The sequence below is a fragment of the Zeus faber genome (assembly GCF_960531495.2).
Source record: "Zeus faber genome assembly, chromosome: 19".
In the NCBI taxonomy this organism is placed as follows: domain Eukaryota; kingdom Metazoa; phylum Chordata; class Actinopteri; order Zeiformes; family Zeidae; genus Zeus; species Zeus faber.
In genome coordinates this window covers 18814425-18841484 of record NC_137206.1, presented here as the reverse complement: position 1 = coordinate 18841484, position 27060 = coordinate 18814425, and the positions used below count along the sequence as shown (strand labels likewise).

The following is a 27060-nucleotide window of genomic DNA, read 5'->3' as shown; positions in this document are numbered from 1 at the left end:
AAACAGAAAAGCAATTACAGACACCGCTTGAACAAAACCAAGACAAGGGGGAGGAATCTTAATTAGTCTGATCTGCTTGTGCCTGGAGGTGAGCGGAAGCAGCGCTACAAGGGGGAAACACTGCCACCCAGAGGTGGACAGAAACACCTACAGAATGAACAGTTGAAGTTCAAAATCATTTTTTTTTACCTCCTCAAATCAGATGGTAAGATGGTGTCAGCGTAACCACGAGCTGAGACCAGAGAAACCAAATGAGGTGTGCTTATTACAATACAAAATATTTATTACAACTTCACAACAACGTCCATTAAAAATAAATGGAAGAAAACAACACAATTCATCAGTTTTCTTCTCTTCATCTTAAGTCCAGGGCTCCCGCTTGTATCCTGGTGAACAGCACCACCGCAGGCTCGTCAGCGAGGTTCTGGATGCTGTACGCACATCCTGTACAAACAAACAACAACGGGCAAATGAGAGATCAGGATTTAATAGCAATGTGGAACACGGTCTGGGAATGAGCTATGGCTGCAGTGATCTCTGACAGGATTGTCCAAATGAACGTCCGTGAGAAACTGTAGGAAAATAAGAATCCTTTCCTCTTTGAAGTTACGGGTGATTAACTTAGTATATTGGAATACATTTAGTGCTGGGATTATCCTCACCAGGCACAGATTAAAACATTAACATATCAAACAGTGAGACTGCGGCACTGGAAGTGCAGATTTCACACTCACTTATAAGAGAGTCAAAGTAAAAGTTCTTTATTGGTTGAGGGATAACTTTGGCTGAGCAGCTTGCAGTTTTTCCCTGTGACAGCCTGTAGCAAGGCCTTACCGCCGGAAAAAGAAAGTAAATAAATACACACGGGCTACACCTGCTACTTAAGGCTAAATTGTTTATATATGGCAGTTAGTTTGTGCTCTACACCACAAAAAACCAATGCCCTAAAAGAAGGCTGTATATCAGTTCTAAAAAACAGGAAAACAAAATCTTAAAAAAAGAATAAAGTCTCAATTCAACTGATGCAACTGTTGACAGGCGGTCAAAATTCTTTAGACGCAAACATTAAGTCCAAAAGCAAAATCAAACCGAAAAAAAGCAATGATAAAAAATCTGCTGTATTCAGTCAGTAATTTACAAAACAGAACAATTTTCAGCAGTTCAAATTCAACACAATATTCGGTTTTGGTGGCCACGGTTAAAAAAATAAAAATAATCCGGTAGGTTTCATTAAAATTTCAACGTGTGTGTGAGTGTTTGGAGCAGACAAATGTGAATCATATCCAAGATAATGAAATAAGCATGGAAAAGGAAGTAATGAACGACCTGAAAGAGTGACTTGACTTGAAAAGGAATAGGGGCCGTCATTTCTTCCACATGTCAAGTTAATATTGAATTCATGCCAATGAACAGGGCAATAGTGCGTGCAGCAGGTCTGCAGCGCTCCAATATTGAGTCAGACGGATCATTACTTAATTAATTTTTCCACCAAGTTTGAACAATTTTAAATGAATAGTGGACAGCCCTAGCAGAAATACTGTGCACCGGAAAAGATAAGAAAAATAAAGTAAAAAAAAAAATAAAAAAAAAAATCCAAGGAGCTGCTTAAAGTGCTCACCGCACGGCACCATGAAGGACTGTCCTGGGTTGTGCCGCGACACGGCAGCATCGATGGTCAGACCCACGCAACTCGTCAGGACGTTAAAAACCTTTACGACAGAGAAGGGGAAATGTGGTTATCACTGATTACAGCTGTTGTTGCACTCGACTATGTTGGTATCTGCAGGCATCAGCAAATTGTCTTTTAGACTTTCTAAGACCCTTTTACTTCCACCTTGAGCAAAATGTGAAACTTACTTAGAGTGAAATATTAAGCAACTTCAAACATCCAAATTTTTGCTATTTTTCCAGGGACTGACCCCCGCAATAAATGTCTCTTTTCCCAATGAATGTTTGCAAATGTTTTATGAGAAACAAACAATTGAATACCCCAAAGAAAAAACTATTTTGAGATATTGTGAAGAAACTTAGGGCCTTAATGGATATATCTTTTTTTGTACTTTTGAATGACGCCGCAGATGACGCATGGATATACTTACGGTCATAGCGCTGTGATCCACCCACAGCGGCTTCTTCATGTAGGAGCCCAACAGGATCTTTCCGTTGCAGAAGGCCTCACAGAGCAGGTCCACGTGAAAGCCCAGAGCTCGGCCTCTGTGGGAGAACCACTGGAAGTGGTCCGGGGTGATGGGACCTTCAGCCGCTGAGGGTTCAAGCAGACAGCAGGTTTTAAGGGTCATTTTTCAATTCTAGAGCTGGGTTTAGGGCTGTGGATATTCCCCTGTTATCCAATTTTAATTTGTATGCTTAGTTATTTTTCATATTCAAATTTAAGCAAATTTCTAATGCTCCACAGCTCCACGGCTCCGTTTCGACCGATCTTTTCTCCAAAAAAAGCAAATAGAAACTCTAGATGTTTTTAATTTCCTTTGTGCCCTGCTGCTGTTCCACATACCTATTAATCTGAATAGAGATACTGTATGTTCTTACTTTCCACTGTGGTCGGCCACAGTGAGTTGAGCCACTCAGTTAAGTTGCGCTTATCTTCAACCTGAAGAGCCAGTGGCGCCAGAGGAGGCCCACACAGCTCTGTGGGAGAAAACGCAGCGTGTTGGACCCTCGGCAGCGGAGAAAGTGGAACTAAGTGGGGAAAAAGAACAATTAATTTACATGGTAGCAGTTTTGTAGGGAAAAACAAAACAAAACATACGGAAGCTGTTTTCCTCACAAGTTTCAATCATTGAAGTCGGCCCACTCTGGAACCCGCTGGACCTGCCAGAAAGTCGAACAAATCAGAACAAAAATTGTTATATCCACCATAGGGCTGGGTTAGCCAACTCAGTCATCAGCCAACTCTGGGCAATTTAACTCCAGCTACCGTCGTTTATTTTCATATCGCCTGAAAACCAGATAAATTACTCATTGAGAATGATCACATAGCGACTGATGCTTACATGACGTAGGAGCGCCTCCTGCCACTCAGGGGCTTCGTGCCTCGGGGCGGCCAGCTCATTCTCTTTCTTCTTTCCAAAGATTCCTCCGCCGCTGTCAGTGCATCATCCGACTCGGCGGTGGCAGCAGCGTCTTCAGCGTGGTCTGTGATAGGAGACTGGCCGTCGGTCGCGCCTTCCTCACAGGACTCCTCCTCGGGGAGCGGGAACAGTTGATTAAACCCACTTTTCTGACTGCTGTTCGTGGTAGAGGATTCTGTCACCGTGCTGAAGGACGGCCTGACGGTCTTAGGAGCTGAAAGCAGTTTCCGTTTCAGATGGGTTTCGTTGGCTCCCTCTGGTGGCCTCGGTGGATCCCCCACGATGGCATTTTTTAGGGTTCCTCGGGCGGCAGGGCTGGGTTTGGACTCAGCCCGACTACCCCAGCGAGCTTTCTGGCTCCTGCTGTCACGTCTCTGAAGTTGTTCCGTAAGGTTCTCTTGGCTAACCATCCACCAGCTCCCGGTTGCTTTCCTGCTCCGTTTCCCTGACATGACAGCCTCTTGTTCAGCAGCACTTTTAGTCGTGGGTTTTGTCGGAGTGGGTTGGTACATTCTGTGGAAAACCTTGTCCCCTGTCAAGTAACCACATACGGAGCATCTCAGTATGGAGGTAGTCTCTTGGTATCAATCTATAAACATTACTCAGGGTGAAGGTATTGACAGTTAAGTTGAATTCAGTTCATTCAGTCAAATTCATTCAGTCATTGCAGGTAGAAATATCATAGGTTATGAACTAGATACTATAACAGTTTATTTTTGGTCAGATTGCAGGCTAAGTGATTAGGTAATAAATCTAATCATTAAATTTTTTTTTTTTTTATTGGATTTCTCTCTACAGGTAAGAATAAGTATAAAGTGGGTTGGATTCAAGTAGAGTGGTAGTCTCAGGGTTTTAGAACAGAGGGAGTAAATCACAAATGTTGACCGATGCAGAAGAACTGACAAAAACAAATACAAGGATCAATAAAAAAAAATCTAAATATATATGTTTAAGCCTCATAAATTCTAATTCCAGAATATTTAATTAGTGAAATGTGTCCAGTGGAAACAAAGCCCTACCTGGGGTCCCCCTGGGGGGCCTCGTTGGAGAGACCAGGGGGCTAAGGCCTTCGGGCTCCTGGTTTTGATCTGGAACCTGCTGCAGCTCCTGATGGTGGCCGTCAGCCAAGTCCGTCTCCACAGCCTCCTCGGTGCTTTTCTTCCTGCCGACTCCCTTGTTTTTGGTCGGCCTGGACTTCTTCTCAACCCTGTTCCTTGCGATCCGGCTGGAGAGAGTTACAGGATGCTTTTTTTTCTCGTTTAGCCTTTCTTCTTTGTTTTGTTCAGCATTGGCAGGGGGAGCTGCTTCCGCCTCGGACCCGTCCGTGTTCCACTTCGACTTCTTGAGCGTCGGTGGGCTTCCAGCCTTGTTTGGCAGAACTGTGCCTGTCGGGCAGCTCAGCCACCACTCTCCAGGCTTGTTCCTTTTCCTCCTTCCCAATGCCTGACTGGCACCCGACGACCCCTCTTCATCAGCGTTGGAGGGTTTGGCCGGGTGACCCTGAGTATCTGCCGGGATTTTAGGAGAGACCTTTCGTTTCCACTTTGATTCCGTATTTTTAAAAGCTAGGGAACAAAAGCAAAATGAGGATCATTATTTGTTATTATGATGATTATAATAATAATAATGATAAAGGCTCAACATTTAAATGTGGGAGATAGACAGATAGATGCTTTTGAACTGTTGCTGCTGAAATTACATAAAGCTTGTTGTTATGGGAGTTTTGTATTGTTGTTTTAGAGTATTGTGACATTGTGTCCTGATAAGAACATGTACGCAAGTGGCTACGTGCAGGAATGACATGTACGAAAAACATGTGCGCAACTGGTCACAAAAGGCCATATGGATGACAAAGAACTGTATCCAGCCAGAGGCGCTCCACCAAACCCATGATGCAACAAGAGTCTCCATCCTATAAATAGTCTCAGCTCTCTAGCTGATCATTTCCACGGTAGCATCATATTGTGTTGTTGCTTTGTTAATGCTCCGCTTGCGCAAGATTAAATACTTTATTAACCTAAAGTATTGGTCTCCGATTTCCTCTAACGATTAGTCCGTCCACGAACAAAGTTTATAGCTGATTAGCTTTAACACTTGTTCTAGTTTTGAAGTTAAAACGATCACAAGGCCACAACACTATGTTATAAGCCTTTACAGTAAGAGGTTTATGCTCCTTTTCAACAGGTAAATACAAGTCTCTGAGGTGCCCAAAACATGCCTTTTGTTGAAGAAAACCTGTTTTAATCAATTACTCTATTCCTTTGATCAATTCAAGTATGATAATTTCTTTTGAGGTTCTTCGCATGCTCGTTGATGGGTAGGAGCGTCAATCAGGACGTACCACTACTTTAGGAGTTAGTCATATTTATTGTCCGGCAGAATCAAAAAGTACAAGATACAGAGTCTCTGGGTCCACACTTCGTATCCCTGACAGAGCTATGGAGCAGGGTCAGTTTGCAAAGTCTGAGCTACGCTCCTTCCCTGGACCCTTATATAGTCTTATCTACATGCAGAACCACATGAACAACACGCACGCAAGCGGCTACGTGAAGGAACAACATGTGCGCAACATGTACGCATGCGGCTACGTGCATGAACAACATGTGCGTGACTGGTCACAAAAGGACATATGGATCACAAAAAACGTATGTTCCAACCAGAGGCGCCATTTTATTTTAACACTTTGAAGTTTTTTGCTGTAAATACCACTCAGATTATGCATTCTAACCATTCTGACATGCCTCTATAACCCTCCTGTTCTCAACGGCTGTTTCAGTGTGCTTGCTTTAAATGAAAATGCTGCTGCTCCCCAAGCCCACTCCGGACTATTTGCCCCAGTACTGTGAGCCCGCTGTCCACCAAATTCTGTTTCTGAACAAATCTGTAAGCGAAGAATAACCAATCCAGTTGCTGAATCTTCACTCATATTAGATCAAAAAGGCATGATTTAAAAGTTTGTTCCAATTAGCATTTCCGTGCTTCAAGCTTGTGGTGGACACCGTATAGGATTTTTTTTAGTTTCATTTGGGGATGCTAATTTATAACTTATTGCTAGATTGTTTTTTTAAGTCCAATAGTCGACCCTTGTTAACCGATCATTAACAGTTATCCAACAATATTAAAATATAAGGGCACTGTCCTCCCAAGAAAATGAATCACATTCACATCTTTTTATTGGACCTTACAAATTATAAATAAGGGGAATCATAAATATATTTTCACACTCGAGCTCAGTGAGATTACGGAGAGACGTGGCGCCGGGCGGCCCAGAGAGGGAGGGCACCTGTCTCCCTCCCCAACAATGCGTGCACTAGTGAGGTGCGCGGTAGTGAAGTGTGCCCAGGACTGGGGTGCGAAAACAGTGTTTTAATTACGTCTCCTAATGGAACAGTGGAACCAAACTGCGCATAATGGGGACCCGTTCCCAATGACCGTTCTCCTGATCTCCCCCTCTCCATGCGTTATGCGCAGAAAATAATTTATAAGAATTAATGAGTCTACGAGTCAAGTCGTGCCCTGTCCCCACACTGTTTTGAGTTGTTTTATCTGGAGGGGAGGGGGAAAAAAAAAAAGACAAAAACACGACTGCTCTGCTTGAAGAATCTCAGTCGACTGATGGGTTTCTGACTGATTTGTCGACTTTCAGGGGGCAACCCTAATAACAACACTGTTTTTATTTGTTTTGTTTGGAGAAAAGCAGTAGACCACGCCACGCAGCCTACAGTCAACCGACAGTTGGTACTAATTCCTCGTTCTTTTCAAAGATTTGTGCCATTCTGTGAAGCCAAACGAGCAGTTCCCAGCCGCACTTGGTATTACTCAAGCTGTGGGTGGAGTAAGTCAGATGGGGGGGGGGGGGGGGGGGGTTCTGCGGTTCTAATTCTAATGTGTCTCAGTGTGACATAAGTACAAGACACAAATATGAACAGCTTGTTTTCATGAAAGACAGCTAAAAAAAACGACTGGGTTGTCTTATTTTATAGTTTGTGTGTAAGTAGATGCATTACAGACCCAAATGTATCTGCACAAGAACTGAAAAAGTGGGTTTTTGATAGTAGGTTGTCTTTAAAGAATGGGTCCCCAACAGGGGGTGCCAAACACCCACACAGGGTCACGAGAGATGGCAGGGGGGGGTTCTGAACCATTGGGCGATTTGATGCATACGTTTCCCAATATTCTAATTTTGTTTCAAAAGTCCAGCGTTAGTTCAAATATAAATTGTCACAAAATCTATTAATTTGTAATTTTTTGTGTGCCCTGCTCACTCTACCATTAAATTGAAGAAAAAAAGTCTTATATTGGGGGTCTCAGAGTTTGACTTAATTATTCATTCAATTATTATTTTTTTTGTTAATTAGTGTCTCAAAAGACAACGTTCTAATCAGAGAAATCTAGAGCTAGAGGCCTACTTACCCCTGTCTGACAACTTGGCATCGCCCCCGCTGCTCGGCTCCTTTAGAGCATCGTTGGGCAAGGGCTTCTCCACAACCTCGGACTTCTGGACTTTTCTTTGACCCCTCTTCCTTGAAGGACCCTGGCACTTTTCGATTTCTTCCCCGTTCTTTGCAGACTTTGCTCGCTTCACCCCCAAAGATCTTCTTGCCTCGTTTTTAGTCAACAGGGTGGATTTCCTTTTGATGGATTTGACCGCAGATTTGCGTTTTGGGGGGTCCTCTTCCTTGTCAGCTACTTTGCTTCTATTCGACTGTTTCTTGCTATGCTGCTGCTGAACGTCTTCCATTAGGTCTCCTGCAGGAACTTCCTCTCGACTGGGTGACACATTTTCATTCACATCATTAACAGACTTGATGGATTTCGGGTTCTTCACGGTGCTCTTTTTTGGGATACCAGAGGCGGCCACCTTTTCATCCTTTTTTGTTTTGTGAGGCACAGTCTGATCATTCTCTGTGCTTCCACCCCCTTTAAGTCTCATTTTCCCCCTGTCCTCCTTCTCTGGTTGACTAGTGGTCATTGCCCTGCCAGCAAAGGTTTTTTCATCATTACTTGAAGTTTTGCTCTGTCCTTGTATGTACATTTTCTTGGTGAGGCAAAACCACGGAGGGGGGTCATCCTCCAGGATGAGGAAATCCTCCTCAGGTTCAGGAAGAGGAGGAGGGGGTTCCTTAACTGGAGACAGCACCTTCCTGAGGCATTAAAGAAAAGGGTCAGACAGATTACTGAATCTTTCATTGTGAATTATAAGCATCATTTTAAGCAAAGACTTAATTCTGTTGGTTTTTCTTTTTGTACTTGGCCTGGAAGTTGGGCGGGATCTCAGAATTTGATTTTGAGATGGCTCACAATGCTATCACAATGCAACGCCCTCTTAACAGGCTTGCCGGCCTGTGCGGTGAAGCCACTACAGATGATACAGAATGCGGCGGCGCGACTGGTGTTCAACCAGCCAAAGAGGGCACATGTCACTCCGCTGCTCATCGAGCTCCACTGGTTACCTGTAGCCGCCCGCATCAAGTTCAAGTCTCTTATGCTGGCCTACAGAGTGATTGCTGGGAATGCTCCCGCCTACTTAAATGCTCTTGTAAGAGCACATGTTGCTGCCCCCCGGATGCTGCGCTCGTCAAATGAGCGTCGCCTGGCTCTGCCGGCCATACAGCCACGGCAATCCAGGCTATGCTCATTTGTAGTTCCACGTTGGTGGAACGAGCTGCCAAAAATGACCAGAGCGGGGACCTCCCTCTCTGTCTTTAAGAAGCACTTTAAGACCCAGCTCTTCAGTGAGTACCTCCTGTCCTAACCTACAATCACTTAGCACCACCTTGCAGTATTTATTGTTACACGAATGTTGTTGTTACACTAATCTCTGTCGCAATGTAGCTTGAATGTTATTCTCCCTTGTAAGTCGCTTTGGATAAAAGCATCTGCTAAATGACTAAATTTAAATGTAATCAATATATTGACATTTTATACATGAGAATTGTGACCAACTTGTCAGTATATCATCAGATGTGTGTTACAGAAATATTTCAAAGAAAGATTTTGTGTAATAGAGAAATGTATATCTTAACTAATTTATGACTATGGTGGTATTTAATTTAGGAGGAAAATGATATCATTACTTCCAAACAAAGTGTCAAAATTACAATTCTAAAATCTATTCAAATGTTGAAACTGTACATCTTTAGCAATGAGAGACATGAAACAGCATGAAGTGATCTCAGCTCACCGTGCAGGTTTGGGCTGCATGGCCTCTCTCAGCTTCAGGAGGAAAGACGACATGGGTTTCCCTGCGTGGCTCTTGACCAGTGGTGGCTGGCTGGACTGGACCGGGGGTGAGCGCTGGCTCTCCAGTCTGATGGCTGGTGTTTCTGGGTCTGAACCGTTTTCACTGTTAAAAACAGATTTAAAAAATAAAACATACAATGTTTATTAAATGAATTAATCATTTGTTTTCCATTATTAAAGAGTCCAAACGCGTGATTTTGAAGTTGTCACACATCAGCACTGAGGGTGTACACATTTTTACATTATGGCCGTCATTACATTTTAGCTGATTGTAAATGATCGTAGAAATGATTGTGATGAACAATTGAATGGCCTTATTTTGTTTATGTTATGGAAACATTCGAATCTGTCTGTGATCACTTTGTAAAATCGTCATGTTGCACAATCCGACGATTTTACAAAGTGATCGCAGACAGATCAAATAAGATAAATAAGTTCTATTTTACATGCATTCATTAATATAAATCACCAATTCTTACATGGGTAATACATTTGGGGGCTTCAGGCCGAGTATTGGGCACTTCTGGGGAGTTCCTTCTGGGACTGGACATGGCTCTGTGCTGATGATCAATGACAAAAACATAAATCAATACACTTAAGCCTAAGGCCATTACACACTTCTAAAAAGTAGGAAAAAAAAAAAAATATTAATCTTACCCAATAGCCACTTTCTCAACGTCAGCAGAGGTCTTGTATTTGCATAAAGAAAACCTATTTGGTGGAGAGTCTGACATGACCTCGTCACTTATTGGATGAAGAAGAAAAATTGAAGGGTCATATAATATGAAAGATTCTTGCGAAAACTCATTAACAATACAATGTCTACACTTCATGTTAACCAAGACAATGGCATAAATAAATAATTGTATAAAAATGTTCTTTCTAGAAAACAGTATTTTATAAAATATTTGACATCTAAATAAGGAATAAGGTGAAAAGGCAAATTTGACAAAAACATTTTTGCTACAAGACTTGATTACTACCTTGATTTCTGTTTGAAAATCATTTAAATCAAGCCACTCACTCTTCTGGGGTTTGACTCTTGCAGTGGGGCTTCATGGTTGGAGGAGAGATGATCTTTGGCTCTTCCTGGACATTGTCTTCACAGAAAAATAGAAGAGGGGACATAGTTCTGTCCTTTCCATCATCTTGCTCTCCCAGTCCCACTTTCTCTTCTAAGGGACTGGAGGTTTTACATGGACCGTGGCTTTTAAATGGACTGTCCAACTCTAGAAAGTAAAGGCAACAGTTACCAAACAGACACAGCTTCCTCAAAGAGAAATCCAAGTCACAAGAAATGGCAACGGTATACTGTGGATGATTTCTATAATATTACATCTCTACTTTCAGCCTTTACAGAGGCCAAGAACATTATACTTTTCACTTCTTACCAATATCCTCTTTTGTACCTTCCAGCACTACTGCAGAGTCGAAAACATCTTTTTTCGGATCCTAAAAGAGCGTAAATACATATCGAAGAAATCTTGTGAGGTAGTTTATTTACATCAAATCTACTCTGCTGTAAGGGGTATTTCAGACACTTCATGTAAAATAACTTTCTTATAAACAAAACACATACTATATTAACACATGTAAAATGTATTTGGTATCCAGGAATGCCATACACATAAAGATCATTTAACTACAAAGTGAAAAGAATTAAGTACAAAAGGTATTATCAATTATATTTTCCTGCAAACCAATTATTTTCTGGGCTTGCCTACAGTTCATTGAACAGATGCTCAGGGAGCTGTTCATTACTGTCTAGGAATCCCACTAAGGGGCAACTGTCCCAGAACACAGAATTCTGTGTCAAGTTGTGATCTGATTGTTCCCTTTGACCTTTGGGTTAAATGAGAAACCATGAGTTGACATTCAACACATCAGTTGAATCACTGTATTAAATGTTCTTTACCATCTGAGAGCCGTTCTCAGTCAGATGACATGGCTGTAGGACCAGAGAAGCCGTCCTCTCGGCCCCCTTATTCTTTGTCTTGCGTATCGGAGATAATGGCAGTATATCTTCAGAACAATCAGAGGCTGAATCTGTAGATAATGCAAGAGCAAAGGTCCTAAAATAATTATTCATGAGCTGCATATGAAACAAAAAAACCAAAACAATAAACTTTTCCATTTCACCTTTATTTTATTTTTGCGAATACATTGAGGGGTGAACCAAGATCACATTATGCAGAAAGAAATACATGTAAAAACATGTAATACATTTTAATTACATACTTACCAAGGTCATCAAACAGCTTGTCGACATCTTCCAGAGACAACTTTCCTGCCCATTGTTTTGATGAACTGGAAAAATAGTGGGCAGCATATTGTCAGTATCTGTCCTTTGAAAAAAATGTGACACTTAAAGCAAATTCATTAAGCGACAATAATTTCAGTCAGGGATGGGATAACTCAATTTAGGAATAATTATGTGGCCCAGCTGTCAAGCATAATGAAAGATGAATTTGAATATATGAGAACATGTCTGTTCAAAATGTAAGACTTTCTAAGACATGTTAATGGCACAGTTTAATACAATGTCAATGAGTCTGTCTAGTGTTCCACAATGGAAGATAAAACTGCCGGTTAATGTCAAATGCCCGTTAAAAATGTAACACTTTTCACTTTTGTGATTCAGTCGCAGAGCCCTGAAGCCCTGCCCCCCACTGGCTCGCTGTTTATTGAAGGTTTATTAATACTACATGTGTTGTCTATCAAAATTGCACCAAATTCGACACTGCACATCCAGCAATACACCGACTGACAGATTTTGAAAGAAAACAGTACGAGTGCTGTTTGGAAATACTTTGCGTTTGAGGCAAAACGTAAACCTAACTCAGAGAATGGGAATGTTTTTTAAAATTGTTTATTATCCTCCAGACAGTGCTGCACAGTGTGTGCTTTCTGGTGTGTGTTTTTATTTTAGATACATTTATTTTTGTGTTTCCTTACTTGTAGGAAACAGATCAGCTACCTCGATGCCCAGTCACACGCAATAAATAAATAAGTAAAGAAACAAACAAACAAGTAAATAAAAGTGGTTATAAAAAAATGCGGGACATGAAAAAAGGGCACCATGGACATCGAGGAGCAGGTGCTCGGGCACCCTCAGCCCCCCCGCACTTGCCAGCCTGTGTCCCCACTGTTCCCTGCTGCACCACACCATCTTCCCCGTTGCTATGAGACTTAATTTCGTACAAACTGGATGTTTCAGTAAATAATAAATCCTTCACTTCTGTAACAGGGAGACTATTCCACAACAAGACTTTAATATGACAGTTTATTACTATATTGTTTTATCGTTTATAATTATTTATTTTTCATTCTGTTTTTTTTTTTTTTTTTACAAAGTTTTGTATTTTGATTACCTGTGGAAATTAATTTAGTTAATACATTTAGTATTTAAAATAAGTGCACTGCCGAGACAATGCAGACAATAACATAAGTGTTAAATAAATGTTCATTTAAGTTCAGCAATATTGTGTCTCATTGTTATTATAAAATTGTTGTATTTTATGAAATGCAAAAAAAAAAAATACAAAAAAAACAACAACTATGATTACAGCATTATATATCGGCTACCTCGCCCTCTTAATATCAGCAATTGAAAAACCCATATTGGTTGACCACTAATGTCAATGATTCAGTCCTTTGTTCTACAAGGAAAGATGAAACTGCCGGGTAAAGGCACTCTTTGTGACTCAGTCACAGAGCCCGGTTTATTTCTTTATCATACGTTTATTGATATTACACGTATTTTCGCACTAAATTCGACACTGCACATCCTTGGGTCCCCAGTAATACACCCACCAAGTGCGAAGTAACTCAAATGAGCGGTTGTAGCGATAATCAAAGGACATACATTTCCCACCGGTGTTACAGGTAACATCGGACATTTTACAATGGGGGAGAAGGGGGGTTTTAAATTTGATGGACGTCGGCTCTGATACGCGAAAATTAACTACATTGGTTTTATTTCTATTAAAAAAAGGGGCAAAGCAACAGTGGTGGCAGTTGGAAAGTAATGAAATCGGTGTACGCCTGAACACCGGGTAACATCGGTAACAACGATAACCGGGGCAACCTTAACATACAAACATACAGCGATTCCTTCCTTTATAGTTAGACTAGTACATGACCGGTCAAAATGCAAGACTTTTTCAGACCTTTGAATGGCACAGTTTGACAAAACGTCAACGATTCAGCGCTGTGTTCCACAATGGAAGTCGAAAGTGCCAGTCATAGTCATTCTCCGGGGAAAGATAGTCTCTTTATGACTCAGCTGCAGAGCCCTGAAGCCCCACCCCCGATTCTTGCTGTTTATTGAAAATGTATTCATATCACCAAATCCGACCCTGCACACGTCGTTGGGTGCCCAGCAATACAGCCGTCAAGTGTAAAATAGATCGGCTGAACAGTTGTCGAGATAATCGAAGGACATACATACAGATAGATTTCTCCCTTTATAGCTTATAGTTATAGATTATAGATCACATGGAGGATGTTGAACCTGAATAGGAATGCCATGAGGATATTTTCTGCAGAGCAGTAATTTTTGTCTGCTTTAAAAAGAAAGACTGATTATGGCATAAAATTAAATTTTGTTTATTTATAGAATGAGTCTCCGTTGTTTGTAAAGCAAGGGCAAAAAAAATGAACGACTACTTTTAAGCAAGGTCTCTGGCTCCCAAGTTTAGGGCTTTTTGTTTTACGGTCACATCTCACATCTTATAACATGGGTTTAGAAAATGGGGTCCCAATTTAAGAATTGGAGTAATTCAATTGGAAAGAATTGGAAATTAAATTGGAGAAGCATACCTTTTATTTTTCGAGAAGTAGAGTCTCCTCTGTGGTCTTCTCTGTGAACAAGCAATGGGTTAAGCAAAAGTTAAAATTGTGCTTATTAATGGAATACCTTATAATAGCCACAATAATTTATACTTTAGAGTTCAGAACAAGGAGATAAATATTCCTTCCTTACAAGTTTCACCACTTTTAATCCTGATATTCCTTCTGTCTCAGAATAGGACATTGTTTTCACTGCTAGTGGAAGATTAAACTTACTAACATACTAACCTCAATGTCAGCAAATACTGGAGGCAGCACCAATTCATTACCTTTTAATGAACAGTATGTATGTAAATCAAGGGTTTACGTCATTAAATCTTAAGGACCAAAATATAACACAGCTAGCTTAGCCATGCTTTGGGGCATTGGTTCCTCCCTATCACATTATATGTACAGTATATTCTTAATTTAAGACTACAATTTTGTCATATCAAGTTGGCAAATTTGACCACAATACGAATAGAATATTATAAATAACAATGAACCATTGTGCAGTGCTGCTTTGCATTTAACTAGAAAAGATGGGTAAATACAAAGAGGTCAGTGTCCAAGCTTATGAGCGTGAACAATGCAAGAGTACGGTGTATTTGGTTCAGATCTAAATCACAGACATGCAAATCATCTCAAAAGCACGAAGTTCAGCTGTTGTTTCAGAGAGTTATGACCTAAATATTGACTTATGAGTTTCGGCTCTGCTGCACAATTAGAAGGGGGTGAGGGTTATACAGTTGGCCGCAAACTGCAACCTCACCACAGATGTCGCTAAATCTTACACACAGGTCATTTTCTGAGCTCAACCTTAGACTAGACTAGACTACCAGTAGCAGGACGATGATACAGATTATTATAAAAACAATAACACGGTTAGAAATTTACTATCCCATTCACATTAACTCACCAGAGGTGGGAATTCGGTGTCCATTACGTCTCTCTTCCAGTCTGCTGTGTGCTAGCCAAACCCCGGGTAACATTACGTGCTAAAAGTTAGCCTCCATGCCACCGACTGTATCAAACAGTCTCAAAACTAGCAGTAGGTTTTACAACAACGAACATGTTCCATTGCTTTTACATTGTGCATTTAAAGGCGCTACTGTAAATTGAATATTCGTGGTAAATCGTTCCGTGTAAACTATCATGCTAACTCGCGGCTAACTGCGAGCAAAACAAAGACGACGGGGGACAAGTTGTGAGCGCCCGCGCTCAGCCTGTTCTGTCCCCGCCCGCGGAGCGGAGCGGCGTCCAATGGTGACCGTTTAGTGTCGCCCACCGCAATGTGATTGGTTTAGCTGTCGGGCGGGGGCGGGGTTGACCGTCGACGTCATTGTTTGGGAGCTGGGTTTGAGCGGGGTCCGACAGCGCAGGGACCTGCTCCTAATCTCTGTTCCGCGTTTTACATTACATTACATTTAGTCATTTAGCAGACGCTTTTATCCAAAGCGACTTACAATTGTTCAAACACCGACGGACGCAGCCATCAGGAGCAATTAGGGGTTAAGTGTCTTGCTCAAGGACACTACAGCATGCTAGCAGGAGGAGCCTGGGATCCAACCAGCAACCTTTAGATCACTAGACCACCAGCTCTACCGCCTGCGCTACCACCCCCCCCCGGTCGCTCTGAGCCACGAGTTGACAAGTCAAACATCCGTAATATGCACCTGGCAATATGAGCGTGCGGTCGCTACTCGTCTTTGATGTAAAATGATGTACTTTCTTGCTGATAATAATGGCTCATCACGCATACCCCCATTTGTTTTCCCTTTCCACGTAACCATATAATACATGGTGGGCATGTTATTTAGTCTCATGTACCTTTGTTGAAGCGTCAAACTCGTGTCACAAAGCAAAGTTCAGCTTTTACACCTTTAGTGACATCTTGCCGGCAGAGGTCACCACAGAAACCCTATGACCAGCCGGGCCCCCAGAGATCGCTCTCTTTTTCTCGCTCTCCCCTCCCTCCCTCCCTCCCTCTCTCTCTCTCTCTCTCTCTCTCTCTCTCTCTCTCCGTCTCTCTCTCTATCTCTCTCTCTCTTTCTCTCTCTCTCTCTCTATCTCTCTCTCTCTTTCTCTCTCTCTCTCTCTCTCTCTCTAACTCTCTCCCTCTATCTTGCGGCAAAACAACGTGCAGGATGTGTGGCCGGGAATGAAAAAGATTGCGGGCTTCGAGGTGACGGGGGATCAGGCCGAGGGGAAGCCTGGACAAGGCCAATGAGTTGAACTTGTTTTTCAACTTGTTCCTCTGCTACCCCCGAGCCACACAGACCCCCACACCCTTCCTGCCCCCAAAGCGGCTTCCCTTTGCACCGCCCTGGTGATCAAGACCACGGACTCACACTGTGCCTCCCCTCAGCTCTGACCCCCACCACGGACATCAATACAGCCCCATCAACACCTTCCCCCTGCGTCAAGAAACAAAGAGCCACCCCTCTACCACCCGCCTGTCTGTTTCCTGTCGTGAGGTGAAGAGGCAGCTGGAGAGACTGTGCCAGAACAAGGCTGCGGGTCTGGACGGTATCAGCCCCAGGGTCCTGAAGCTATGTGGGATTCCACAGTGCCTCTTTAACCTCGGCCTGAATCAGGAGAAGGTCCCTGTGCCGTGGAAGATATCCTGCCTTGTTCCGGCGCCTAAGAAGCCTAAGAAGTCCTCTCCATCTGCCGCACTGTGAGGATCATGGTTTTTTGATTTCTCCAGTGCTTTCAACACGATCCAAGATTCAAGATTCAAGAGGTTTATTCATCACACACATATACATAGGTTCATACATACTGTATATGCAGTGAAATGTCTTTGCAACGCACCCAGAGATTATGCACAATAGTTACTCAACCGAACATAATAGCTAACCCAATTTCTACCTGGCTAACTAACTGAAACTAATGGATTCCTAAAACTTGATACAGTTAGTGAATTGAACAATATAAATAAACTAAAATGAAATAAAATAAGACTCAAAAAGGTAATACAGAGTGGGGGTACAAAATAGAAGTAAAGGGAATAGAGTTATCTATATGGGATTGTATATACAGATACGTGCAGTGAAGTGCATGTGAATAAAGTGCGAATTCAGCCTGCATTGCTGCGAGAGAAGCTCCAAGAGATGCAGGCGGACACCTCCACAACCTCCTGGATTATTGACTACCTGACAGACGGACCACAGTTTGCAACGGAGGGAATGCGTGTCTGAGCGGGTGGTTAGCAACACAGGAGCACCACAGGGGACTGTACTCTCACGTTTCCTCCTCACCCTGTATACCTCAGACTTCCAATACAACTCGAGTCCTGTCATCTGCAGGAATTTGTGGGTGACTCTGCGGTTGTGGGGTGTATCACTGGTGGACAGAAGACTGAGTACAGGGCACTGGGCGACTGCTTCGTGGCCTGGTGTGGAAACAACCACCTCCTCTTAAATGCGACCAAGACGAAGGAGATGGTCGTGGATTTCAGGAGGACCAGGACTAAGCCGAACACTATTTCCCTCCTGGGAGAAGAGGTGGAGGTGGTGGAGGGTTACAGGTACCTGGGCGTTCACCTGGACAACAGACTGGACTGGAAATGCAACACCGAGGCTGTCTACAGGAGGGGACAGAGCAGACTCTACTTCTTGAGGAAGCTTGGGTCCTTCAATCTGTACAGCAAGATGTTGCATATCTTCTACCGGTCTGTTGTGGATAGTGCAATTTTCTTTGCAGTCATCTGTTGGGGCAGCAGCATTAGAGCCAGTAACTCCAAGAAACTGAACAAACTGATAGAGAAGGCTGCCTCTGTGCTGGGGGCTGCTCTGGAGCCCCGAGAGCTGGTTGTGTAGAGAAGGATGCTGCATAAGCTGCTCAGCATAATGGAAAACACTGCACACCCCCTACACAACCTACTGGTCAGACAACAGCGCCTTCAGCTCCGCTGCAATAAGAACTTTTACACGAGGTCATTCCTGCCCACCGCAATAGCCACCTACAATGATTCCCCTCTGCCAGGAGAGGACACTCCTCTGAATGGCAATGCACAAGGCACTGTAGTTTCTTGATGATTTTGATGTGTTGATTTACATTACATTTAGCAGACCCTTTTATCCAAAGCGACTTACAATTATTCAAACACCGATGGACGCAGCCATCAGGAGCAATTAGGGGTTAAGTGTCTTGCTCAAGGACAATACAGCATGCTAGCAGGAGGAGTCTGGGATCGAACCAGCAACCTTTAGATTACTAGATGACCAGCTCCACCTCCTGAGCTACCATCCCAGCGATTGATGAAGAAGGAGTGACCGCTGACGCTGACTTGATTAAAATAATAGGTTTATTACAAAAGAACAGCATCAGACCAGACTTGCCATGGTTCATCCGGGAGAGAACAAAGCCGGAAGTATTCTCTGCTGGATGGAACTAGGGAGTGTGCTTTTATGCTTGTCCAGAGACAACGTTGCCCGTCTGATTCCCCTACATAGGTCACAGGTCACATTCTACCTCCCTTATCAACGGGGCCCCTGGCAATGGGCTCTCTCTCTTGGGACCCCTGGCACCATCTGTTAGTAATTATCTTATACAATGGGTACTTTCTCAGGACGCCACCCATTCCAGACACTTCAGAAAATTTTTACTTCACATTTAACTTTCACTTTTAGGCTTTACTTTTTACTAAGTTAAATTCTATTTTATTCTATTTATTTTTATACGGTACAGTAGTTATTTTATATGTATATGTATATGTATATGTATATCGTCATCATCATCAGGTCTCTTGCTCTGCGACTCGGCTTCAACAAGCGACAGGTACATTTGGTGTAGGTCCCTAGTGACGGCTTCAATCCATTGGGTGCGGGGGGCACCGCGGGGGCGTTTCCAGCCGGCAGCTTCAGGTTGGAAGTGGAAGATAGCGTGAGTAGGGTGATCCGAGGGGAGCCTGATCCGAGGGGTGTATCTGTATATACAGCATGTATATATGTGGGTATGTGTATATATGTGTATATATGTGTGTATATATATACTGTATATGTGTGTGTGTGTGTGTGTGTGTGTATATATATATAAGACAAAGTAAGACAAAGGCGTTTCACAAGGGACAAGGGAGAGTGCGCCTTTGACTAGAATGTCAAGTAATTCCACAGATGTGGCGATGAAAGTGGGAAATACACCGACCCTCACCGACAGAATGTAAAAATACTTTGGTAACTATATTTGGGAACCAATACTGAATTGTTTTGATTGAAATGCCAAAAGCATAATGGGGCAATGCAACATGCTTCCCATTTGGTTTTCTCTCGTGTTACAAGGTGGGCTTGATACATATTCAGCATTCAATTCTTAAAGCAAATTCCATGTTTTTCAGTATAGATAAGTTACATGAAAGTATCTACTGAAGGTTTTGCTTGTTATTTTGTCAGATCCCATCAAAAAGTACGTGGCATGATAAATGTTTTTTTGCAAAACTGAAGGTATAACTAAGCATGAAATGTCCAATATTAATTAGAACGGAAGCAATGATCTAATGTTGAGGGGGTGATAATAATTTCATGATCAAAATTCAAACTTTCTTTCCCAAGTAGTAACCACACCCCTTATTTGCCATTCACACCTGCTTCCATCTGTCCAATGTCGTGTAGGGATGTGTTTGGATGCAACGATTTCTTCAAAAGAGGCTTCAGACGTCAACCTACATGACACTTAGACAGTTTCAGTGTTGTAATTGCTAGGCCAGTGTTAACAGGTTTGCTGCATCAGCTGATCAAAGCTATGGCTGAAGATATTCTATTTCTGCCGAGGTAACTTAAGAAAAGGAGATGTGGCTGTTTTTGACAGTTGGCTTCTCTCAGTGCATTGTTTTAAATAAATTTTGTATGTATCTTTTCTAGGCTGCTGCTAATATGTTTAGTACTTATTGGAAGCCTTCAAGTAAATGGTGAGTCAAATTCAAGTTCCTAATTTACTTGTTCTATGAATGAACTGATGTATGTATCCAAAACAGCTTATGGCATTGCACGTGCTGAGAAGTCTGGACAAAATAAGAATCTGCTGTTGGTGCACCAGCCCTCTGTGTTTGGAAAGCCTCACTATGTGCCCAAGCAGCAGCACCCCAGGTAGCCCGGCAGGCTCCCCACTACGTTGTGCCCAAGCAGCAGCCCCAGGTAGCCCGGCAGGCTCCCCGGCAGGCTCCCCGCTACGTTGTGCCCAAGCAGCAGCAGCCCCAGGTAGCCCGGCAGGCTCCCCGCTACGTTCTCCCAAGAAGCAGCTCCAGGCAGCTCGGCAAGCTCCCGGCTACTACGTGCCCAAGCAGCAGTAGCCCTGCAGACTCCCGATCACTACATGCAGCAGCCGCAAACTTCTGTTCAAATTATTCCCTGTGCGATGTCTCTGCTGAAAATAACTTGGTCCCTTTTACATGTTGTAGCGTCAGTCATTTTAACCAGGCTGGTTATTGGGCTTTTGAGCTCTCAACCCTGGTTTCTAAAATGACTTATATTTGATAAGTCATTATAGCAACGACACGGTTCTCTGAATCTTAGTAACTTACTGTCAAGTATCCATGTCTATTTTGGAACAAATATTTGGTTAACATGGCAGAGTACTGTACTCAGCAAAACCTACATTAAACGCTTTAATGTATAATCACAATACAGCTTGGGCAAGTACTCTCTAGGGGTGTTGCGTGCAAGTCACGAACAGGTGGGCCATTCCTGTTTTTCTGTAGATAGTATTTGACAGCCGCCATAGTGGGACTGGGGGACGTCAGAACAGACTCATCACGTGCAGACTTGGGCAAGCTTTGAACGGCACTGGAAGGGTCAAGCGCTGTACTTCATTACAATTTGAGGTTCTTGTGCTTTCCTGGAGTACTTCCATGTAGTGCAACTTCATACTTCTACTCCACTACATTCAGAGGGAGATATTTTACTTTCATCTGACAGCTATAGTTACTTTTCAGATTACACATTTTCATCCCCTTCCTGCCCAGTGGGAACTTGCCAAATTTGGTATTTAGAATGTAATGAACGGAAGGAACCCTAAACCTCGGATCAGCTGATAAAATGCATTGTCACAAAGCTCAACGTGACACTCGCAGCTGGCATCCAATCACAGTTTAACCCTGCCCAATTCCACTGTTAAACCAATCAAACCACAGTGGGTGGGATTAAACGTCGCTATTGAACCCTGCCCCATTCTTTAGACTGCAGCCGGGCTTCTCAGTACTACCGGCCACCATCAAAAGCATGTGTGTGTGTGTGTGTGTGTGTGTGCAAGCATGTGTTATAGTGTGGTGTGTTGCGTGATGAATAAAGACTGTTTCTTCTTCTTCTTCTTCTCCGGGGAGGGGCTTCTTGTTCTTTGAGGCGTTAAATGGGGGGGTTGTGTAGCAGAGTGCACATTGCTTAGCGCCCCCTACTGTACTGGTGTCAGACTGTAAAAACATTGTGAAATAAAAATACATATATTGTGAAGGGAGCCAATCGGTTTAATTACTCATCCCTCTTATCCCTCTTTATTTTTATTAATGTCTGTGTGAAGATGTAAAGAGCATAATCCAGATTTAAAATCCAAAATGGTATTATAAATGTCAATTTTCTTTTCCAGGGACGTTTACATATAGAGGTACTCCTCACAGAAAGACCGAGTTCCGTTCCTTGGACCAGGTCATTAAGTGGTCGATAAGTGAGGACCCGTGTTATTTCACGGTAAGGGGGCGTGGCCATTGCGAACACTAGTGTAGTCAATACTGACAGACTGCGGGAACGAGACTGAGAACAGTGATGAGATGAGATGTATACAGTGTATATAGTGTATATAGTATATATTGTGTATATAGTATATGCCAATATATGTCCTGAAGTGAGGGTAACCTGTAGTAGGAATCCTTCTGGTGACGTTTGGTGCACTGGAGTAGACAATCAGCATAAAAATAAATAAATTAATAAAGCTAAACAGTCAGGGCGAAAAAATGAGAATAAAAATGAAATTAAATAGGATAAAATAAAAAACAGAAATCGTTGTTGTTTTCACAACAGTAAAACTCCTTCCGTTTTATTCCTACACTATACTATATATACTATGTATACTATATACACTACATACACTGTAGTATATATAGTATATATAGTATATAAAGTGTGTATAAGTATATGCGACTATATGTTGTTAAGTGAGGATTACCTGGAGTTGGAATTCCTTCTGGTGAGGTTTGGTGCACTTCAGTACAGACCATCAGTGTAGTATCTTGGTATTTTGCCGTCAGGTAACAGAGACCAACTCCTGGTTTGTTCACCTTTTATTAATCGTCTTCAGCAACATGTGGCGCGGCCGTACCATGCCAGGCTGGCTATCAGTACAACAACTGACAGAGAGGGCGAAGGAGCATTTACTTAAGATAGAGTCCCTCTACTGGCGAAGTCATATAACTGTACTCTATCAAATCCCTCCCTTCTTAGCTCTTGCTTTTCTGTCCTTTAGTTAACCAACGAAAATAATAATACACCACAGCATTTTCTTTCCCGTCTAGCCAGTAACATCTAAACTTATATATATATATATTTTAGCTTGCTGTACCCTGCTTCCTTTATATAACTTTATGTAACAATCACAATGTCAGAACACCTTTTATTTCTTCCGAACACTTTGTTATCTACTTTTCTTTCTTTTTATTTATTTATTCAAACACTCATCTCCCCCTTAAGGAGACTAGGGCACATTCTTGCCCCTAAAGGCATCCACTTTATGTAGAGTAGTCTTTCAAATGGTTTGGAGGACGTTTGTCCCTCCTTGATCTGCGCAATCCGTCGACTGATGTACCCCCTGGTGCAGTAACCTCCTGGGACACCAACGGCACAGCACTGTCCTCTCTTTGGTGAGAACTTGCGCCCTCCAGTGCTCCAGCAGCTGGTGGACTGGGTTCTGTTATGTCGTCCCCTGTAGTACTGGACACTGGTGTAGGAAGCTCCTCTTCCTGCCTGCTGAACAGCTGATCGACATGTCGCCTGACCACTTTTCCATCCCCCAGCAACACAGTATAGGAAATTGGTCCTGTTAACTCCTGCACTCCTCCAGGTATCCATTTAGGTCCATATCCAAAGTTCTTAGTGTAGACAGAGTCACCTTCCTCAAAGTTGCGATGTTTGGCATGCCTGTCATGGTAGTTTTTCTGACTTGTTTGTTTTGACTCGACTTTTTGTTTTAAATCTGGGTGCATCAAGTCAAGTGTACACCTCAGGTTCCTTCCCATCATCATCTCAGCTGGTGACAATCCAGTAGTCGACTGTGGAGTGATGCGATAGCTAAACGACGCCCTATCCACCCTTGTCTCTATTGTCCCAGCTGTGCTCTTCTTCATCAGCTCCTTGAATGTTTGCACCGCCCTTTCTGCTAGACCATTAGATAAGGGGTGGTATGGTGCTGATGTGACATGTGTGATTCCGTTCCTGGACGTAAACTCTTTCATGTGTTCGCTGACAAAACACTGAGCATTGTCTGACACGATCATTTCTGGAATGCCATGTGTGCTGAAACTGTTCCTCAAACAATTTACAGTCACTGCAGAGGTGGATGAAGTCACTGGATGAACATCCAACCACTTGGAATGCGCATCCACAATTACTAGGAACATTCTACCCATGAAGGGACCTGCATAGTCTATGTGGAGTCTTCTCCAGGGCTTTTCAGGCCACTCCCATGGATGTAGTGGTGCATTCGAAGGTGCTTTCCTACGTTCTTGACATGTAGCGCATGATTTTACTTTAGTCTCTATATCAGCATCCATGTGAGGCCACCACATGTAACTTCTTGCCAAACCCTCCAAGTTCAAGTTCAAGAGATTATTTGTCACATACATATACATACGTTCATACATATATGCAGTGAAATGTCATGACACCCGGTGATTACGCACAATAAGCTCTATAAATACTAAAAAATACCAAAATGTGCATAATCGACACAAGGTGCTCGCGCAGGCAGCCGCAAGATACGGCTCATTCCTGGGTGTGACTGGTGTAATTCTTCCAGCATATGAGCTCGTCCTCTTTCTGGTATGACTACCCGGGCTCCCCACAACACACAGCCATCTTGTACACTCAACTCACATTGTCTCTGCCGATAAGGATTAAAGTCAGTGTCATGGTTATCTGGCCAACCTCTCAGGATATACTCTGGTACCCTGGAGAGTATTGGATCTGTTGTTGTCCATTGTCGTAGCTTGGTTGAGGTCATCGGCGGACCATGGTCCTGATCCATCATCAGCACTTGCTCCTCGGTACTGACACAGGACACTCCGGTAGTGGGAGGAGGCTAAGAGCATCTGCGTTGCCATTGTCTTTACCTGCTCTGTAAGCAATGCTGTACTCGTACGCTCTCAACAGCACAGCCCATCTCATGATCCTCTGTGACGCCATCTGTGGTACCGCTTTCATCTCGTGAAGTAGACTTATCAAAGGCTTGTGATCAGTGCAAATCACAAACTTTCTCCCATAAAGATACTTATGGAAGCGCGTTACACCGAAGACAATGGCTAGACCCTCTTTATCTAACTGGGAATAGTTCTTTTCTGCAGCGTTGAGCGTTCTTGACATAAACCCGATGGGTTTCTCCTCTCCATCTGGCATGCGGTGTACTAAGACAGCTCCAACTCCATACGGCGAAGCATTGCACGCCAGTATTAGTTCTTTGTTTTCATCATAGTGAACTAACACACTGCTTGACTGTAACAACTCCTTGGACTTAGCAAAAGCTTTCTCCTGCTCTGGCCCCCAAGTCCATGGCTCCTCTTTTCTCAAAAGCTTGTGTAGCGGTGCCAGGAAGGTCGATAGGTTTGGAAGGAACTTGTTGTAGAAGTTTAACAGACCCAAGTAAGCTTTAAGTTCAGTCACCGACGTAGGTGCTGGCGCTTCCTGCACTGCTTTCACCTTTGCTGGCACTGTATGAAGTCCCTTGGCGTCCACTCGATGTCCTAGAAATGTCACTTCCATCTCCATGAATTTGCATTTGCTTTGTTTTAGGCGCAAGCCTGCATCTTCTAGTCGCTGTAACACTTAATCTAGTGTGTGGATGTGGTCCTCATCATCCTTTCCTGCAGAAGTATATCATCTAGATAGACAGCCACATTCTTAGTCCCTGTAGCACACCCTCCATTGTGCGCTGGAAAATAGCTGGACTAGAGCTCACCCCGAAAGGTAACCTTGTGTATGTGAATAGCCCCTTGTGTGTATTCACTGTTGTGTATTTTCTAGCTTCCTCCTCAAGCACAATTTATTGATATGCATGACTCATATCGAGCTTACTGTACTTCTCTCCCCCATCTAAGGATGCAATCAGGTCCTCCATTCTTGGAATGGGGTATTGTTCTAATGGAGACACTTTGTTTACTGTGAGCTTATAGTCTCCACAGATTCTCACTTCACCATCTGGTTGTAAGACGGGCACGATGGGTGCCGCCCACTCTGAGAATTTCACTGGCTCTATGATTTTTGTTTTCTCAAGCCTCTCAAGTTCATATTCCACTTTTTTCTTCATCGCAAAAGGTACTGATCTTGGCTTATAAAAGCATGGGGTGGCGTCCCGAGCCACATGTATTTTAGCAGTGAATCCTTTCAGCTTCCCTAACTCATCCTTGAACACTGTTTCATGCCTTGAGAGTACTTCCTGTACAGTAGCCTCACTATCCACTATCTTGTGTACATCTTGCCAGCCTATGGGTATTTTTAGAGCTTTTATCCAACTCCGCCCCACTAGACTCGGTCCCGAGCCTTTGACTACAACTACTGGTAACATCTTGGAACTGCCTTTGTACTCTACTATTAGTTTTGATGCCCCACGTACTTTTACCCTGTGACCACCGTATGTCCTCAGGTTTATCTTACACTTCTGTAGTCTAGGCTTCTGTACCCTCCATAAGTTGTGGAATGTTGAAATTTGCTCTCTTATCCTGCTTTTCACTCCCCCCTTTCAGCTTTTTCTCGCCTTTCCACTTCCCTCTATCAACAGGTTTTTACCTGCAGGCCCCACCTTCCCACAGTTATGACACTTTTCATCCGCAAACCTGCATTCATTGGCTATGTGGCTTATTCCCCCACACCTGTAGCATTTCCCACGTCCAACCTGCTCTTTTGTGTACGTATCGGACACTTTGCATATGGTACCTGTCGCTCGGCTCCATTTAGCATTGTCTCTCGTACTGTTCAAATCTTTAATTTCCTTTCCTTGCAGCCTCCATTGCCTGCGCGTGCCTCAGTGCAGTCTCAAACGATAAGCCGTCCTCCGACAGCAGCCGCCGCTGTATGCGATCATCGTTCATTCCACAGACTAATCTGTCCCGCAACATCACCGTATTAAACTTCCACCGCTTCCATCTCACTAGGCTTCGGGTTGAAATGGTTCTTTAACAACCTCACCAGTTCCTCAAACAACACGTCTCCCGGTCGCTGCGGACTCAGCAGATTCCTCATCACCGCGATAGCCTTAGCTTTAGCTTAGCTAGCTACGCTTCACTCGGTAACAACTTTCTGCTAAAACTCACGCCACGGTTTTTCGAACATTCTTCCGGTTTATCCTCGTCGCCATATGTAGTATCTTGGTATTTTGCCGTCAGGTAACAGAGACCAACTCCTGGTTTGTTCACCTTTTATTAACCGTCTTCAGCAACATGTGGCGTGGCTGTAACATGCCAGGCTGGCTATCAGTACAACAACTGACAGAGCGAGCGAAGGAGCCTTTACTTAAGATAGAGTCCCTCTACTGGCGAAGTCCTATAACTGCACTCTATCACAATCAGCATAAAAATATATATAAAACTAAGCAGTCAAGGGGAAAAAAAGAAAATAAAAATAATAAAATGAAATAGGATATAAATAAAAAATACATCAAAAACACACAACAGAAATCGTCGTTTTCACAACAGTTAAAC

General features: G+C 43.0%; 1 protein-coding gene across 1 annotated transcript; it reads right to left on the bottom strand.

Annotated features, from left to right (window-relative positions):
• Positions 1-55: 55 nt before the first annotated feature.
• LOC307245151 (uncharacterized protein) lies at positions 56-15364 on the bottom strand. Its single transcript, XM_080020582.1, has 17 exons — positions 15085-15364; positions 14157-14197; positions 11578-11642; positions 11251-11381; positions 10727-10787; positions 10360-10564; positions 9993-10079; positions 9815-9895; positions 9277-9438; positions 7506-8236; positions 4112-4657; positions 3015-3624; positions 2789-2832; positions 2551-2700; positions 2100-2263; positions 1619-1709; positions 56-444 (listed from the first exon to the last, which is right to left on the bottom strand). The coding sequence occupies exons 1-17, from the start codon at positions 15106-15108 to the stop codon at positions 356-358; spliced, it is 3282 nt and encodes a 1093-aa protein (XP_079876708.1). The 5' UTR covers positions 15109-15364; the 3' UTR covers positions 56-355.
• Between the last annotated feature and the right edge of the window lie 11696 nt (positions 15365-27060).

Bases quoted from the DNA above. Each gene is read 5' to 3' on its own strand.
- LOC307245151 (XM_080020582.1), bottom strand. From the start codon at position 15,108: ATGGACACCGAATTCCCACCTCTG. The intron at 10,080-10,359 runs GTGAGTGGCTTG...TCATCCAATAAG, and splicing joins AAGAGTCAAACCCCAGAAGA to TGACGAGGTCATGTCAGACT. The intron at 2,264-2,550 runs GTAAGAACATAC...TTGAACCCTCAG, and splicing joins GTGGCCGACCACAGTGGAAA to CGGCTGAAGGTCCCATCACC.